This window comes from Drosophila santomea, chromosome 3R (genome assembly GCF_016746245.2).
Source record: "Drosophila santomea strain STO CAGO 1482 chromosome 3R, Prin_Dsan_1.1, whole genome shotgun sequence".
Taxonomy (NCBI): Eukaryota; Metazoa; Arthropoda; class Insecta; order Diptera; family Drosophilidae; genus Drosophila; species Drosophila santomea.
The window spans coordinates 2,761,565-2,776,327 of record NC_053019.2 but is presented as its reverse complement, the minus strand read 5'-3'; the positions used below and the strand labels follow the sequence as shown (position 1 = coordinate 2,776,327).

The window sequence follows — 14,763 nt, the reverse complement described above, 5'->3', positions numbered from 1 at the left end:
CGTTAGCAACTTATCACTTATCAACTGACATTTGGCATGTAGCAAAAAAGTTGTGGAATTCCACGAAAACCAAACACTCGAAGGGCCAAAATACCGAACTTTAGAAGGCCGAAAAAAAGCGAAAAACATGCAAAATGCTAAATGCTAAAACGCCCCCATTCGCTTCATCACAAAATGGCAATTAGAGTTGCACAGTGGAAGCTGAAGCCTCGTTCCTGTAATGACATTTAAAGGTTAGAGGTTGCGAGCATCAATCAAAAGGCAGCTACAAAAGTGGAATGGAAGTTCCTGCCTGCGCTGTTCTGCTCCATTACTCTAGCTCTAAAACAATGGAGCAATAACAAAAATAATAATAATAATGAAAGGACATCGCATCCTGGCCGGTGGAAAAGCAGAAAACGTCCCTTCTGTGGCTGGGGAAACGAGAACAATAAGGTTATCCAAGCTGGACCTGTTGATTGCCTGCCTTCATTTCGCCAGATGTGATCCACTTCTACTTCACTTTTCTGGCTGGGATGCTAATAGATGCGATTAAACGCCCACATGGTCGGATATTATTGATTAGGAGACGAGGATGAAGCTTAGGGCAGGGGGCCACAGCCCAGCTAAATGGCAGACACGATACAGTGGGCTAATACTATGATTACTACTAGGAATGATTACTACTAGTACAAGGAAATCATATTTCACCATACCGCTTGGGCACTTAATGTGCTAAAGGCATAGTTGTGAACATAAGCTAACTGCACTGATATTATTATCAAAAAAATTGTTTAAGTGGTTAAACAAATAAAAACATTAATTCGTTTATGTTGACCCAAATTGGTTTCTTTGTGACTCTCTTTTTATTACTCCTAGGCAGTTTGGCTATAAATATAAATACCAAATTGAAATGTTAATACAATAATACTGTAGAAAATGGAAAATAGTAAGTGTCATCATTTGTTAATACTTAGGTACCAAAATCTTTTGTTCATAAGTATAGGCTGATTTGACCCACTGTGCAGAAGGAAGCCAGAAGCCACTCGCACTTTCCACTCGAGGAGAGTCGGCCCTTTTCCCGAAATGCCTGCCACGTGTGTGGGATGTCCTGCGGCTGGAGGCTCCTGTTGCTCTTTGCTGCCTGCCGGCCGCCAACCGATGGCAGACCGAAGTTTCCCGGTCACAGCCGCAAAAATATATGAATGAGTGGAAACCGAAATACTGAATTGAGCTTATCAATGGAAAAAGCTCCCGGTGACGGCTGCTCAACTCGAGGTTCATTCATAAATCTTCCTGCGACCCGCTAAGCAAATAGAGCAGCGGAACCACAGAAACTCGCCCTGTTATCCGGTTGAACTTTGATATTTTGGTACCCGCAGGAGAAAATCCTGTCTCCCATTTCTCTGCCATTTGCGGCTCCCTTCAAATGTCAGCTGCGACTCCATTTAAACCGCTCTATTTCGCCGGCAGCTTTGGCTCGAATCGTTACACCGCCGTGTTTAATTAGCCACGGAGGTTGAACTTGTTGCAGAAAATTTGCGGCTTCCATTTGCCGGTTGACCTTATATGAACGGCACCCCGCAGGCCCCCTCACCCATTTGCAGGAACACGTGTGCGTGACTTTTAACCTTTTAATATGGCAGCGTTAATTGATTTGTTTTACGCACGTGTCGCTCTGCAGGAGTGAAAATTTGTATCGCGTGGGCTACGCATGCTAACGTCTTTCGTATTTTGAGCATTAACCAGCAAAATGGTTGTTTTTGAGTTGAAAATAAGTTGCTTTAACGCATAACCCATAAACTTAAAACACTACATTTATAACGACCAAAAAGGTTTTAAAAATCGTTATGTTCAAGCCCTCGTATTGCATATTCAATAACTTCTAAAACAATTTCCTTTCACATTTAATGGAGGTAAATCAAGAAATCGTATTGATTTCTCGAACATTCGACGGCTTCATAAAAAACCAGGTTTGTTTCGAAATCCATATGGAGTCTATCTGCAAATGGTGTTTGTCAAAAACGGCTCCTAAATATTAAGGAATGTGTAATTTTATGCAATATGATCTCATTCGATTTGACTTGATTTGTTGGCAGCAGCCTAGAAATTTCTAGCATGTGCAATTTTTCTTTTATAATGTAAGAGTACAAATTTAAGTCTTGTCAGTGGAACTAAAAATATGGTCAACTTTTTTAATATTAATTAATTAGTTCGCTGAATATCTGTTTCCTATACTGAAAATCTCCCCTAACAAAACAGTCTACAACAAATTATTTGAAATAAATTACCCTTATTGAATTGCTTTAACCAATAAACCAATAAAATACGAGTAATTTAGATTTACGAATATATGTTTTTGGAAAAATGAACACTACTTTAATAAAGCCTTATATTATGTTTCCGCCCCAATTAAACGCCATTAGAGGCCATAACCAAACCGAGAATCTCCCCCTCCCCGCTGTAACCAATAATATACTTGTTACGATGTCGTTGGTGGATGGCTGTGCAATATAGCCAGGGTCTACTACTACTTACCAGCTATAAAAAGGCAATCAGATGTCGTCGATTCGGAAGCAAGTCGGCGACAACAGAGCACGCAAGCGCCCAGAAAGCTGGACTAGGAAATCAAGATTTGGGCGCGTAAATAGGCAGGATCGTTGGGGTTTTCCCCTGTAGTCCAAACCGGGGGTAGTGGGGATCGCGCGACTGCGTTTGTAATTAATTACGAGGCGGGCCAAAAGGCGAACGCACGCGCGGCTCACTATAAACCGCAATAGCAACGGCAGCCACAACAGCAACTGCATCTACTACTGCCAACTGCAACTGAAACTTCAGATGGCCAAGCAGCGATAAGATCCGCAGCCATAGAACGTGGCCAAGTCAAAGGATGCGACGGAGCTACTGCGATTACGCGAAAGATATCCAGCGGCTGTAATCGCGATCTCCTTGGCTGGCGAAGAGTAAAGAACTCGTTGCCGGCCTCTTCGTTCAGATTATGCAATTTTGATTTGAAACACGCAATTTGATGGGCTGGTCGAGATATTGGGCTACGGGCTATCGTTCGACTTAATTCGCTTAACGATCTCATGCACAGGGCGCGTTAATCGGGGGGATATACGAGTATAACCCCAGCTCTCCTTCTCCTTCTCCTGCTCCCTTCTTTTCGAATTTATTGTGCTCAACTTATTAGACGATAATTTCCTTCCGGTTGCGATGCGTTTTTTGCGATTCAACTCGTCGTCCGACTGTCGGCGGTATTAAAAAATACGGTTTGCTTCGCTTTGCAGCGCTGCCCTGACTGTTTTGCCTCGGTTTCACTGTATCTGTACCTGTACATGGCTTGTATCTGTATCGGTTTGCGATTCCAGAGTGTGAGTGTGGCAGTCGTGGGCCGATCATCGCCTTACTTAGAGATCTGTCGCCCAGTTGAGATGCCTCGTCTTAGTGTGGTTGTTGTTACTGCCGTGTGTGGGCACAACTGTACATGTGAACGGGCTAGCTAGCCGTCTCCGTCGCACTCATGGGAAGGCAATTGCCGGTGGGGCAATGAACAACAAACACCACAAGCCACACACACAGCCCCCGCAACGCCTCAAAGTGCTTTTTTCTCTCGCTGAGCTTCTAACGCCTAGTATAAGGCTGTAACACCTTTGGATTACTCTTGAGCCGTTTTCCTACACTGAACACCAAAGTTAGCACCTTGATGTCCTGGCTGCCTGGTTGAAAAAAGATTTTTGTTGGGGGACTATCGTTATATATTGATTTTTTGTCAAGCCTGAAGGCTTTTTACCACTCTTAGTTAACCTAAATGATTGCTCGTCATAAAACCCAATATATTAGCTATATAATTCTAAAACCTTTATTTAGCTTCTTGCAATAGAAAGCGTTCTTTGTAAGTAGGATTACAAGTACATAAAAACTAAACTGAATTACAGTGATCTTATATTGTTATACCCGTTACTCGTAGAGTAAAAGGGTATACCAGATTCGTTGAAAAGTATGTAACAGGCAGAAGGAAGCGTTTCCGACCATATAAAGTATATATATTCTTGATCAGGATCGATAGCCGAGTCGATCTGGCCATGTCCGTCAGTCCGTCTGTCCGTATGAACGTCGAGATCTCAGGAACTACAAAAGCTAGAAAGTTGAGATTAAGCATACAGACTCCCAAGACATAGCAGAGCAAGTTTGTCGATTCATGTTGCCACGCCCACTCTAACGCCCACAAACCGCCCAAAACTGCCACGCCCACACTTTTGAAAAATGTTTTAATATATTTTCATTTTTGTTTTGGTTTTATAAATTTCTATCGATTTGCAAAAAAACTTTTTGCCACGCCCACTCTAACGCCCACAAACGGCCAAAAACTGTCAGTGTTGAAAACTCTCTCCCGCACTTCCACTAGCTGAGTAACGGGTATCAGATAGTCGGGGAACTCGACTATAGCGTTCTCTCTTGTTTTAAGTGTACCAGAGCGTGCCGAGTTCTATGAGTGGTTGTGTGGGCTTTCCTCGGTCTAAAAGCCCACACATTCAGCCAACACTCTTGATCGCAACCCTCTTAGTAGAATCAAACCCCCTCCACGTGTGCAAAAGCAGTTCGTAGGGATACTTGAAGAATTTGCGTCATTCATTGCACTTGTGCAAACATGCATACATATATACTTACATAATGCATACATATTTTAGCCAGGATTTCTACGGTTGCAGTGAACTTCAAGGGTTTTCCTGGAACCGAAATCAAAATTCGTCTATCAATCCTGAGAGCTTTTGCTGGAAAGCAAGTCAGCTAAAAATAACACCAACGAAAGCTAATTGGGCGAAAAAAGCTTGGCTCCCCTTAGAAAAAAGCTTTAGACAACGGCACCTACTGAAACGCACGCCCACACACAAAAGAGACCCAAACACACACACCCACACATGTATATACAAAGGGGTCACGTGGGTGGTTTCATTGATAAATTCGAACTTTTACCTCTCGCTCTTTCTTACAGCTGACTGCAAATTGAATTGCAAAATATTGCAGCTGTGCCCGCATAAACGCAGAAAGAGACAGAGCGATAGAAAGGGTGCAGGTGGAGAAAGGTAGGGGGAAACAGACAGACCTACTGGAACAGAAAGAGACAAGGACAGAGCCCCTCTTTGCACAGCTCCACTTTAAATGATGTGGGTGTGATTCAAGCCCGGCATTAGATTGTGAATGAAAACTCGAAAAGAGACAGCAAAACGCGCCCAGAAAGAGACGGAGAACCCAGTTGAAAACGCCCACCAAGCTCACCTCGCACAGACACACACAAACTCACACTTAGTCTTCTAATCATATTCATATTTTACCCCCTTCTCGACTGAAATCTCAATTTGATTCATTCGCAAAATGCTTATATATGGAATCTTGTCAATTATTTCAAGTGTCTTACACTGAGCGAAACCTAAGCCCCAAGTCAAATTAATTATACTTAGCCGAATCGCGCACGTCGGCCATTTGACATTTGTACTCTTACTAACTGTAATTGCTCATTCAGAATGTGACACAAGCAATGGCAAGAACAAATGCCAGCACAATAAGCTCGCACCTTATAAGGCTCAACTTTGCCAGGGAAATGAATTTGAGAAATGGCACTGAACAGAGCGAAGGAGGCCAAAATACTGCCAAGAGGCCAAAAACCCTAGATGCCTAAGAAGATTATCAGAACAATGTCCACCATAATCTTGGAGTAAATACGTTCAGATTCATTAATATCAAGATACAAAATAACATCACAATGTATTTCGGAATACTACAACTATGAATTATTTTTAATAGGTGAAGATGTAAATTGCATTCTGTGTGACCCTTAAGCTTTTAAAAAATGCTGTAATATCAGTCAGCAATTAAAATCAAGCTTGTAATTTTCCATCACTTTAATTTAATGACTATATTATTGCAAACGTAACAAAATCCAAACAGTTTTGCGCTTGATTGACCATGTTAGGTCCTTCACAGCAACTGACGGTGGCTTCCGTTTTTAACACCTTTTAGTGAATTAATGAGAGACCCTCAAGTCTGCAGACCTGCGGATTGAATGAATACCCTAGGGCTACGCAACCATCGACATCAACAGAGGTTTCTGTTGTCGACTGGTTCGCTAAGAAGGGGTTGCTCATTAAACGGCAACTCCTCTGCCATTTGGCTGTCAGTCACTCATTCAGTCACTTACTCATTCATTCATTCGCTTGGCAGACAATTTACAAAAACGCGTTCCATTCATTAGCATGACTGCCATCTGATGTCGTAGCTTACTGATGGTTACTATGGACAACTCCTTTGACTGGATTCTTTACTTATATTTAGTTGGCTTCCACCAAGCTCTGCTAACAAAGTGTACGGCTCTTAATGAATTGCGTTGAAAATTATTTATAAACGACCACGAGTATTACTCATAAGTCAATTCCATCTCTCTTCTTTTTTAAGTGGTAGAGATTTTATACGTTTTTTGACGTCTTACCAAAACATATTACTAAAGTCAAAGAATCTATATATTTTAAGAAATACTTTACCATTTAATTAGATGAATGGGTATTGCCCTTATTCATTAGGAAACTTGTGTAGAAAGACAACCTCCCATTCGTGGTATCCATTTCCGAAATCATGCTGGTGGTCCGGTGATTTGATTTCGATAATTTAATAGCCTAGAAAATTTTCTTTTTCAAGTCGTAAATTTTCGAAAAACATTTCAATTGGACTGCGGTCTGTGTGTGGCGCTGCGGCATTCGTTTTCATCATCATCAATATAGTCAACTACATTTGGGTCTACGTAGATACATGAGCATCTAATAGGTAGACAGACTTATACAGGTTACACTTTTATGTCGGTCGGTTTTGCTTATTTCATTGGTGATTTACGATAACGCGTTCCATTCATTATATGCAAATTTCTTGGTTGAAAATTTATTACAAATATCTTTCTTTTGTTTCTGGTCATATTTATTGGGCATTTTCTCAATTTATATTGTTTTATTAGGCCCGCCACACATGTTGATTGTCTAGGGTTTCCAATCTACAGCGGACGTATCTTCGAACATCTCTCATAATAATCATAACTGAGGGATCTTGGATTATCAGCTTATAATTCTTTAATTTATAAATGTGACACTGCCTTGCCTGTATCATAAATCTGGAAATGTGGCAGACTTAAGAGTTTCACACTGCAGCGAAGCGGCATAAAATTTCTATCAATTTTACAGGGCAACCAAAAATTTGCAATTTCAATTAGTGCAACGCCCTTTTTATCATGCCTGCATCACTAGAAAACTATGTCACATAAATCATAACCAACACGGGTCCAAGTCTTTTTGGCCTGGCGTCAACTTGCTCAGCTCACTTCCTGTGCCGCACATCATAAATATTTACAAAATATCAGCAAAAAGCGAAATTTAAATAAATAAATTGAGTTACCACCTCAAAATGCGCTTGTCAACAAGTTGAGCCTTGCTCTCAAGTCTGCGGTGTAAAAGTAATTGTCAGTTGGGTCCAATTACGAAAATTTCGCCATTACCTCAATTGTTGGTTCTATGCAAATGGGAATTCTCCCAGCATTTGTTTCATGGTTCTTCGTGGATATCTCATGGCTCTGCATGGATGATTGCCCCTACGATTTCTCTATTAGCCATAACCAGGGTAAATAGGCAATTGACTTGAAATTGGCAATTATTTTTTGTCTGTTTCGGAGACAGGCGAAAAGTTAAATGGTAAATAGAGACCCAGACAGACGTCCATATGTGAATGGTTGGGCTGTCCCTCTGCATTTTCCACCTCCATCTGACTTTGCTTTTGCCTCGTGAAAAGCACAAGCGCATTATGAATGAATAATGTATGAATGAAAATTGCATGCACGTGCCTTCGAGCTACAAAATGTTGCACTCTCCGCGGTTTTCTGCTGCCGATGTTTGCGGAGATGAAGAACTTTGTTGGAATTGAACCCTGAAAATTGAAAGCCATAGATTTTCGTTTAAGAGCTGATCTTTGGATTTCTATGCGAGAATTAACAAAATGATCATTTTGTACACTGTCTGGAATTTTTAAGGGAATCTGTGTATATGTATGTAAATGTTTCGTAATATTTTGAGAATTGATTTGATATTTCTATAGTTTCAAACAGTTTTATATATGACAAAAGATAGTTTTTACATATATTGAATATCAGCAATGAATTTTTTATGTTCATTATAGAACGCCCGGGATCTAAATCGTACCCCGCCATTTTGTTTTAATAAGAACACTATACTATAGATTTCTTTTGAAGCTAGTGGGTATAAAATTCATTTGATTTCCTTTGCCCGATCAGTGACCGAAGCCAACACACGGAACCGATCGGATTCGAGCCTCGCAAAGAGTTCGTCAAGTTCGTCACCTTAGTCTTTTGTTTTGCAGCGCCTCTGTTGATGTCTTCATTAGCGAGGTGCAGCGATAAGCGTGTTTAATGCTGGAAATTTGTTTTTAATAACCCTCCTGGCTTTTAATTAATTGTTTGGAAGGGGAGAAGACTTTGTAACCAAAAAAATCATCGGCGGTAGCTAGACGATTTAAATGCAAATCTGAGCTGTCTGTGAGTGCATCGGATCGTTAAATTGCCTGAAAATATTCAATTTGGGCACTTTGCTGCCTCTTAAGCATTGTTAGATGCAGTTATTAAATTTGACAGTTTACAGTTGGCGATAGCTTTTGATGCTTTGCCGCCGCGGCTACCAAATGGCTTCGACTTGGAGCATTATCAGCCGCGTGTTTGACTTTCTGGTGCAGCGACGGTAGTAGATGAAAGGCGGCATGCCTAGGAAAAGCGGTAAGGAAAAGCGATTTCAATTAGCATTTTGATGGCTCTACAAATGAGCGGACAGAACAAAAATCGCCGCCATTGATAGGCCATTGATAGCACATCATAAAGCAGGCGATCATTTGTCCATCGCCGTTCATCTGCATCTGCATACACTTAAAAAAATTAAAGCGAATTAAATCCAAAATGAATGCAAAACGACTAAAATGTGTATGCAATAAATTAAGCATTTTTTGTAAGTAAACATGTAATGGCAAATATTTATTGGCAACTACCGCTTCCATTGGAGAGGCGGTTTTGGTTTGAGTCGCTCACGTTATTAAATCATGTGGAATATGATACGTCACGCGATTTTCGAAAGACACCAGCCATCAAAGTGGCCTCCAACTGAGCCAGCTATGACAATCTCGGGGTAATTAAGTTTTTGCCAAGTGACAAATTAATCGAACCGCGCCAATTGCCGCAATGACCGTCTGGGTCCGGCCCGCCTGGCATTAATCAATGAGATGTCAATTCAACTGTGACTTGGGGATGCAATTTTCCCTATTTTTTCCCCAGAATTTTTTTAACATTTTTTTGTACCGTTTTGGCCGAAAACAAATGGCAGCCTACGATTGAGGTTCGAACGAGCATTCAACGAACCGGCGACAAGACGTCAAGTTTGTAAGCATTTATCTTGTAGTTCGTTGGCGTCGTGGTTCGCCTGTGTCCGAGGTCTTTGTATTGTGCGTAGACCCAAAATAGGGTCTTACTTTTCTCTTTTTGCATTACAAAAGTATATAGTTACCAAACGATTTGTCAACGTTTAGCTAGTTATGCGCCAAACTGGGGGAAACTGGCACCGGATCCAAACATTTTGTTAGCTCGTTAAGATTTGTTGACACTCGTGTTAATGTTTTGTGTTATTTTCGTTTCTGTGCTTTTTTCTTGGCTCGATGGTGATGCAAATCAACGCGACAGGCCACCTGGAAAGCCAGTTCATGGGTAAGACTTCGTGGAGGAATACCGCGCCATTGGGTGTTCTATGGCGGGAAATAATAAATTTACATCAACTATTTTAAACGATAAATTGATTAATTTAAGACTCATTTAAATATCTTAAGTCGACGATCTGATTGTTTATTCATAGATTAAAATTTTTTCACAAAGGTTGCTAGATAGGATAGAATTGTTTTTTTAAAAAAAATTTTAACAAGACCTAAACTTACTATAAATATATTGTGGTATTAATTTAAGATAAAAATGGATTGATTAAATTATATAGCTACCATAGAAAAAATTTGTTAAATGTAATAAAAAAGAAATCATAGCTCTAGCTTGTGATCATAAATTTATAATTCGGTATACACAAGTTTTTTGAAATATACATTTTCGAGTTTATTCTAATCATAGAAAAAAAGGCAAATATGTTCTTTTGAATTATATAGTACAGCAGTTTACAGAGATACTGCAAATCGTACTGTATGAGCATAAGTTTGGCAAAGATAGCTTTCTCTCTTGTTATAATTAAGTTTACAGAAAAGTTATCGTATTATTTTAAAAAACGATTTTTAATTAATTATTTATACTATGTACATCGTATTTATAGAAAAGCGAACCTAATTAATTGTTTGTAATATCCCATAATTGATCACCGTTCATTACAAGCTCTAATTTTACCTTAACCATGGAAACAGCCACTGAATTTCCCACTAAAAAAGGGAAATATCAAAAGCAAGCCGCAACGTCTTATCGCCGTATTTATGGTCTGAGCGATCGGACTTATCCGACACAGTACACCACTTAAGGGCCTCCGGGGTTTTGGGCCTTTTATGTTTAATTTAATTATGGTGAAATCAGCTGGTGCTAGGCTGCCTCATTTCGTTGAATTTGATTCGATTCGATTCGATTTCATTAACAAGCGTGCTCCACGCAACTCTGCAAATCCGCCTAGTTGTGGCTTCGATCGAATTGGAGCCTAAAAGTCAAGAAATCCTCGAAGTAGCGTTCCAATTTCACCTAAAAATTCGTTACACTTGGGACAGGTTGCTGAGGTCTTTTGATCGCCATCGCCATGACGAATTGTGTGCCCTAGTGTCATGTTAAATAAAATTGATAGAGAAATTAGGCAAAGCGCCTGAGTTGGCTAGAGTGCGAAGATGTGGCGGAGCGGCCTTTTAATTGGGTCGCATTAGTTTTGGACCTTAAGTGGTGCATTTGTCAAAGAAATGCCCCTGCAATTATTCAATTAATGAAAAACCGATAGATATGCGGCTAACACAAGTAAGTAGATAGCCAAAAAAAAGGTCTGTCCCCGAAAGCTTTGGCAATGGCAACTTCGCCAGTTGATCGGTCAGTTGGCCAGTCGATCTCTGCTCTCCGTTGGCCATAAATTAATAGTCCATTATTTCTCAATTTTGTCCACTCCAAACTGTCGTCGTCGAGTCGCCCAGAGCCAACTGACCAACTGACTGCCCTCGTTTGCATTTTAATCTCTCGATGGGGCGATGGGAGCCACAAATTAGTCCAGACCCGACTTTGTGTTGACTTGCCAGTGCGGCCAATAATTTAGGCCGATGGACGCGATCGGCTCACGTAATGCTGGAAAACGAAAGCCAAACTACGCTCATTTTTCCCAGAGCCATATTTTCCGAAGAGAAATGTTTTGTAAATCATTTGCCGGCTGCACATTTTTTAAAATTGCTTAATTTCCTTCGCGTGCAACTACGCATGGAATAGTAGACGAGGGATGTTTAATAGCAGATATGTTACGGAAAAATAAAATACTATAAGTTATCATTTATGTTTAAAGGTAACATTTCTAATATGAAAAAAAAAAATTTGTATTTAAATTGCCAGCCATTTGTAGTTAAGCATCTATAATCTCGCTTATTTACACGTAATTGTACTGTGCCAACCCTGAAGTAAGAGAGCCAAATCCAATGCCTAAACAAAAAGCCGATCTTTTTTCTTTTTGCCAGCTTGCCAATAGTCAGGAGGTTCGGTGATCGGGGAACTGAGTTAGCCAGTCGGCAAAGAGCTTTGGGCACTTTGCGAACTCATTTTCCGACTCAATCAAATCAAATAATTTATGCCTCGCGAAATTAACTGGCCATGTTAGTGGAGGTCATGCCACATGTGAGGAGAGTCCAAGAAGCCAAGAAGGCGACTTGGGGCCCAGAGCACAGTTAAATCTTTTGGCTGGCCATAAAGTGTGTTGATTTTTCCATTTGCCAGACCCTAAAGCGCTGCAATGCGAAATAAATAAATATTTGCCGTTGGAGGATACCTCTTGGAAAATTGCCTGCAATCGGGGAGTGTTTGAGAATGAAAACTTGTGTTGCTTTTGATCTAGCCAGTGCGTCTTATTTATTTACAATACAAAATACATAAAATTACAAAATTCATAAAAAAATGTTAGTAGTATATATACAATTGGCAGTATTAATGTTACTCAAAATCAAACTCGAAGCCATCCTCTTGGTATTCGTATTCGCTGCTGTCACAGGTGACCTGAACATATTTGTTGCTCTGCCAGTGATAGTATTCCTCGGGTGTGAAGTTGCCCCACATCATGTCACTAAACACCTGCAGGGGTCGTGGATTCCTCTCCTGATTGCGGATGTTCACGAGCTTAGTGAGCTTCTCCCAGTTGCTATGGTAGCTGTTCAGAGCCAAGTGCTCCAGATTGACGCACTCGGCCACCAGTTCCATGAGCTGAGTCTCCCGCACGATCTCCCAGCCACTGAAGCTGAGCGCCTCCATTTGGTGGCAGGGCATGTGCTGGCGATCCAGAAAGAAGTCATTGTGGCTCCAGTTCTCGCAGATCACCCTCCTCAGCTTGGGCAGTTCCATCAGCAGGCTTTGTTGCCAGCGAGCTGGCAATTGGACCACTTCGTTGTTCAGGGCAATTCTGGTGATCCTCTCACTCTTGGCCACCACAATCTGCTGGAAGATGGTCTCCTGGTCTGCGTTCAATTGCCGCGAATCATCGAATCGCACGGATAGTTTCTGCAACTTGGGCAACTGTAGCACCTCCGATAGCATACATTCCACGGTGCTCAAGTTGATTTTCAGCACTTCCAGATTGGGCAATTTGATGTCTGTGAGCCTTACGCAACTGTCGAACTGATCGGTGATGTCAAGGACCCTTAAATTGGTCATTGTCAGACAGATATCCTGCATCCAGCGGCTGTCCAGTGGCACCGAGTGGTACAAGGAGTTGAAGACGAGCTCCTCCAACTTCTTGAAGCCACGCATATATATGCCAGACAGATTCATGCAGGTCATTAGGCGTTTGAGATTGGGCAACATCACCGTCAAGTCCCGGATGTCCTCATCAACTACAGTGTTGGGATTTCCCGCCAGTATGCAAGTGTCCACCTTGGGAAACTTGGTGATATTGATGTCGCACAAGTGTGTGATGTAGTCGTAGAATTCCGAAAATGAACCAACGCCATCGTGGACATGCAGATCCGTGAAGCTATCAGCCATGTGTTCCATGAAGAAAACGTAGTCCTCGATGTCCAGGAGTCCAAGGAAGGGCGTATTTGGTCCAATGATCAGGTGCAGCCGCCTCTGCCAGAACTTGAGAATCTGGGGCATGAACTGTGGATAGGCCCTAGCCATGCGAACTTGATCGATCAGGTTGTCGATCTCTTCGAAAATCTGCTCGAAGAATATGATGTGCAGGCTGTCGATGTAGTTTGGCTCAAGTTCCTCCATCGTTGGGCAGCTATTTTGCTGGGCATCCAGGGCGTCCTTGTAGAATGCGGTATTGTGCATTTGCGACATGCTGAACTATTATATGTATTATTTGTTGAATGTGATGACTGAGTTTCTTCCTCGAAGGTTGCTGTTGGTTGAATGTGCTCTTGGTTTGAAGAACCTAAGTTTTTATGCAAATTTAGGTAGTGGATTGGGGAGTGAGTCAGGTAGTGGGGAGGATTACCCAGTGTCCTTATCTCTTGTGCAGGCTAATCCTTTTGCAACAGCTGTGCCAGCTTTCAGCAGTCGTTACCTGTACTACCTGATCAGTAGGATCGCGCCGTGATTTGCCAGTCTTCATAAATCGCCTCGTCGTATACTGCCTGCAATTTGTAGGCCTGTGCTGCTGCTGAAAACCCCTATCTGTACAGTTATCGCTAGAGAGACTCACTAGTTTGCATATTACACGAACCCAGATGTGTTCCCAGCTACCTCCTCTAGCTGCCCTGCTCAAGTCCAGAATCTTGGCCGGATGCGTCGAACAAAACGTGGTCAGCATTTGGCTTGCCCTGGCTTGGCTTCTAGGAAATGCTAACAACTCTCGCAGAGGAATCGTAAGAGGAGAACAGTCCCACCGAATGGAATGGAATAGAATGGAATGGATTCTGTGTGAGCTTCAACGATCTAATAATCAAAGCCGTGTGTTTTTGTCTGGGAGCTTAGCGAGCGATTAGAGGAATCACAATTGGAACCAGAACGAGGTAGAATGCACTGAAAACAAGTATATTTTCCAAATATATAGTGTTGGAACTATCATTATATAAATGACTTAAAGTAGCAGATAAAAGCGTTTGAAACCATGACAGCGAATCCTTTTTAATAAAGTGTTTCTAGGTAATATGTAAAAAGTAGATATTATTAGTAAATAAATTTGTAATAATCAAAGGCACATACACATATCTTTGTACACATTTGTCACTAATGTATTTTAATTATAATCAAGGAGAAAATACATATATGTATGAGGAAGTAAAATAACAAAATCGTTTGAAAGACAACTCTGATAGTCCGATTTTCTTAAAAATCTAGTAAGATCGTTCTTATATGGACTTATATAAAATGTGTAAACACTAATATTAAATAATTTTTGTAAGTGTTCAAGAAAGTTCACACCGTTTCCCAGCCTAACTTGTACAGTTGCCCTGCGTTTTCCATTGATACTTTTGGATACCCGTCGTTGTCAATTGTCGTTGGGCTGGCTTTTGTCCAGGGACTAATGGCATTGT

General features: G+C 41.2%; 2 protein-coding genes across 4 annotated transcripts in view; both read right to left on the bottom strand.

Moving 5' to 3' along the window:
- LOC120452858 (AF4/FMR2 family member lilli) overlaps window positions 1-3,253 on the bottom strand; it is a 42,332-nt gene extending 39,079 nt beyond the window's left edge. For 2 of the 3 annotated variants that reach the window (XM_039637299.2, XM_039637300.2), the window contains exon 1: window positions 2,518-3,250. The gene's annotated coding sequence lies outside the window, so the exon portion shown is untranslated. Of the gene's footprint in view, window positions 1-2,517 lie in introns of all 3 variants that reach the window. The other variant, XM_039637298.2, reaches the window with a different exon arrangement.
- An 8,918-nt stretch (window positions 3,254-12,171) lies between these two features.
- Window positions 12,172-13,658, bottom strand: LOC120452064. Its single transcript, XM_039636127.2, has one exon. The coding sequence runs from the start codon at window positions 13,562-13,564 to the stop codon at window positions 12,221-12,223; it is 1,344 nt and encodes a 447-aa protein (XP_039492061.1). The 5' UTR covers window positions 13,565-13,658; the 3' UTR covers window positions 12,172-12,220.
- Between the last annotated feature and the right edge of the window lie 1,105 nt (window positions 13,659-14,763).

Coding starts and splice junctions, on each gene's coding strand:
- LOC120452064 (XM_039636127.2), bottom strand. CDS start 13,564: ATGTCGCAAATGCACAATACCGCATTCTACAAGGACGCCCTGGATGCC.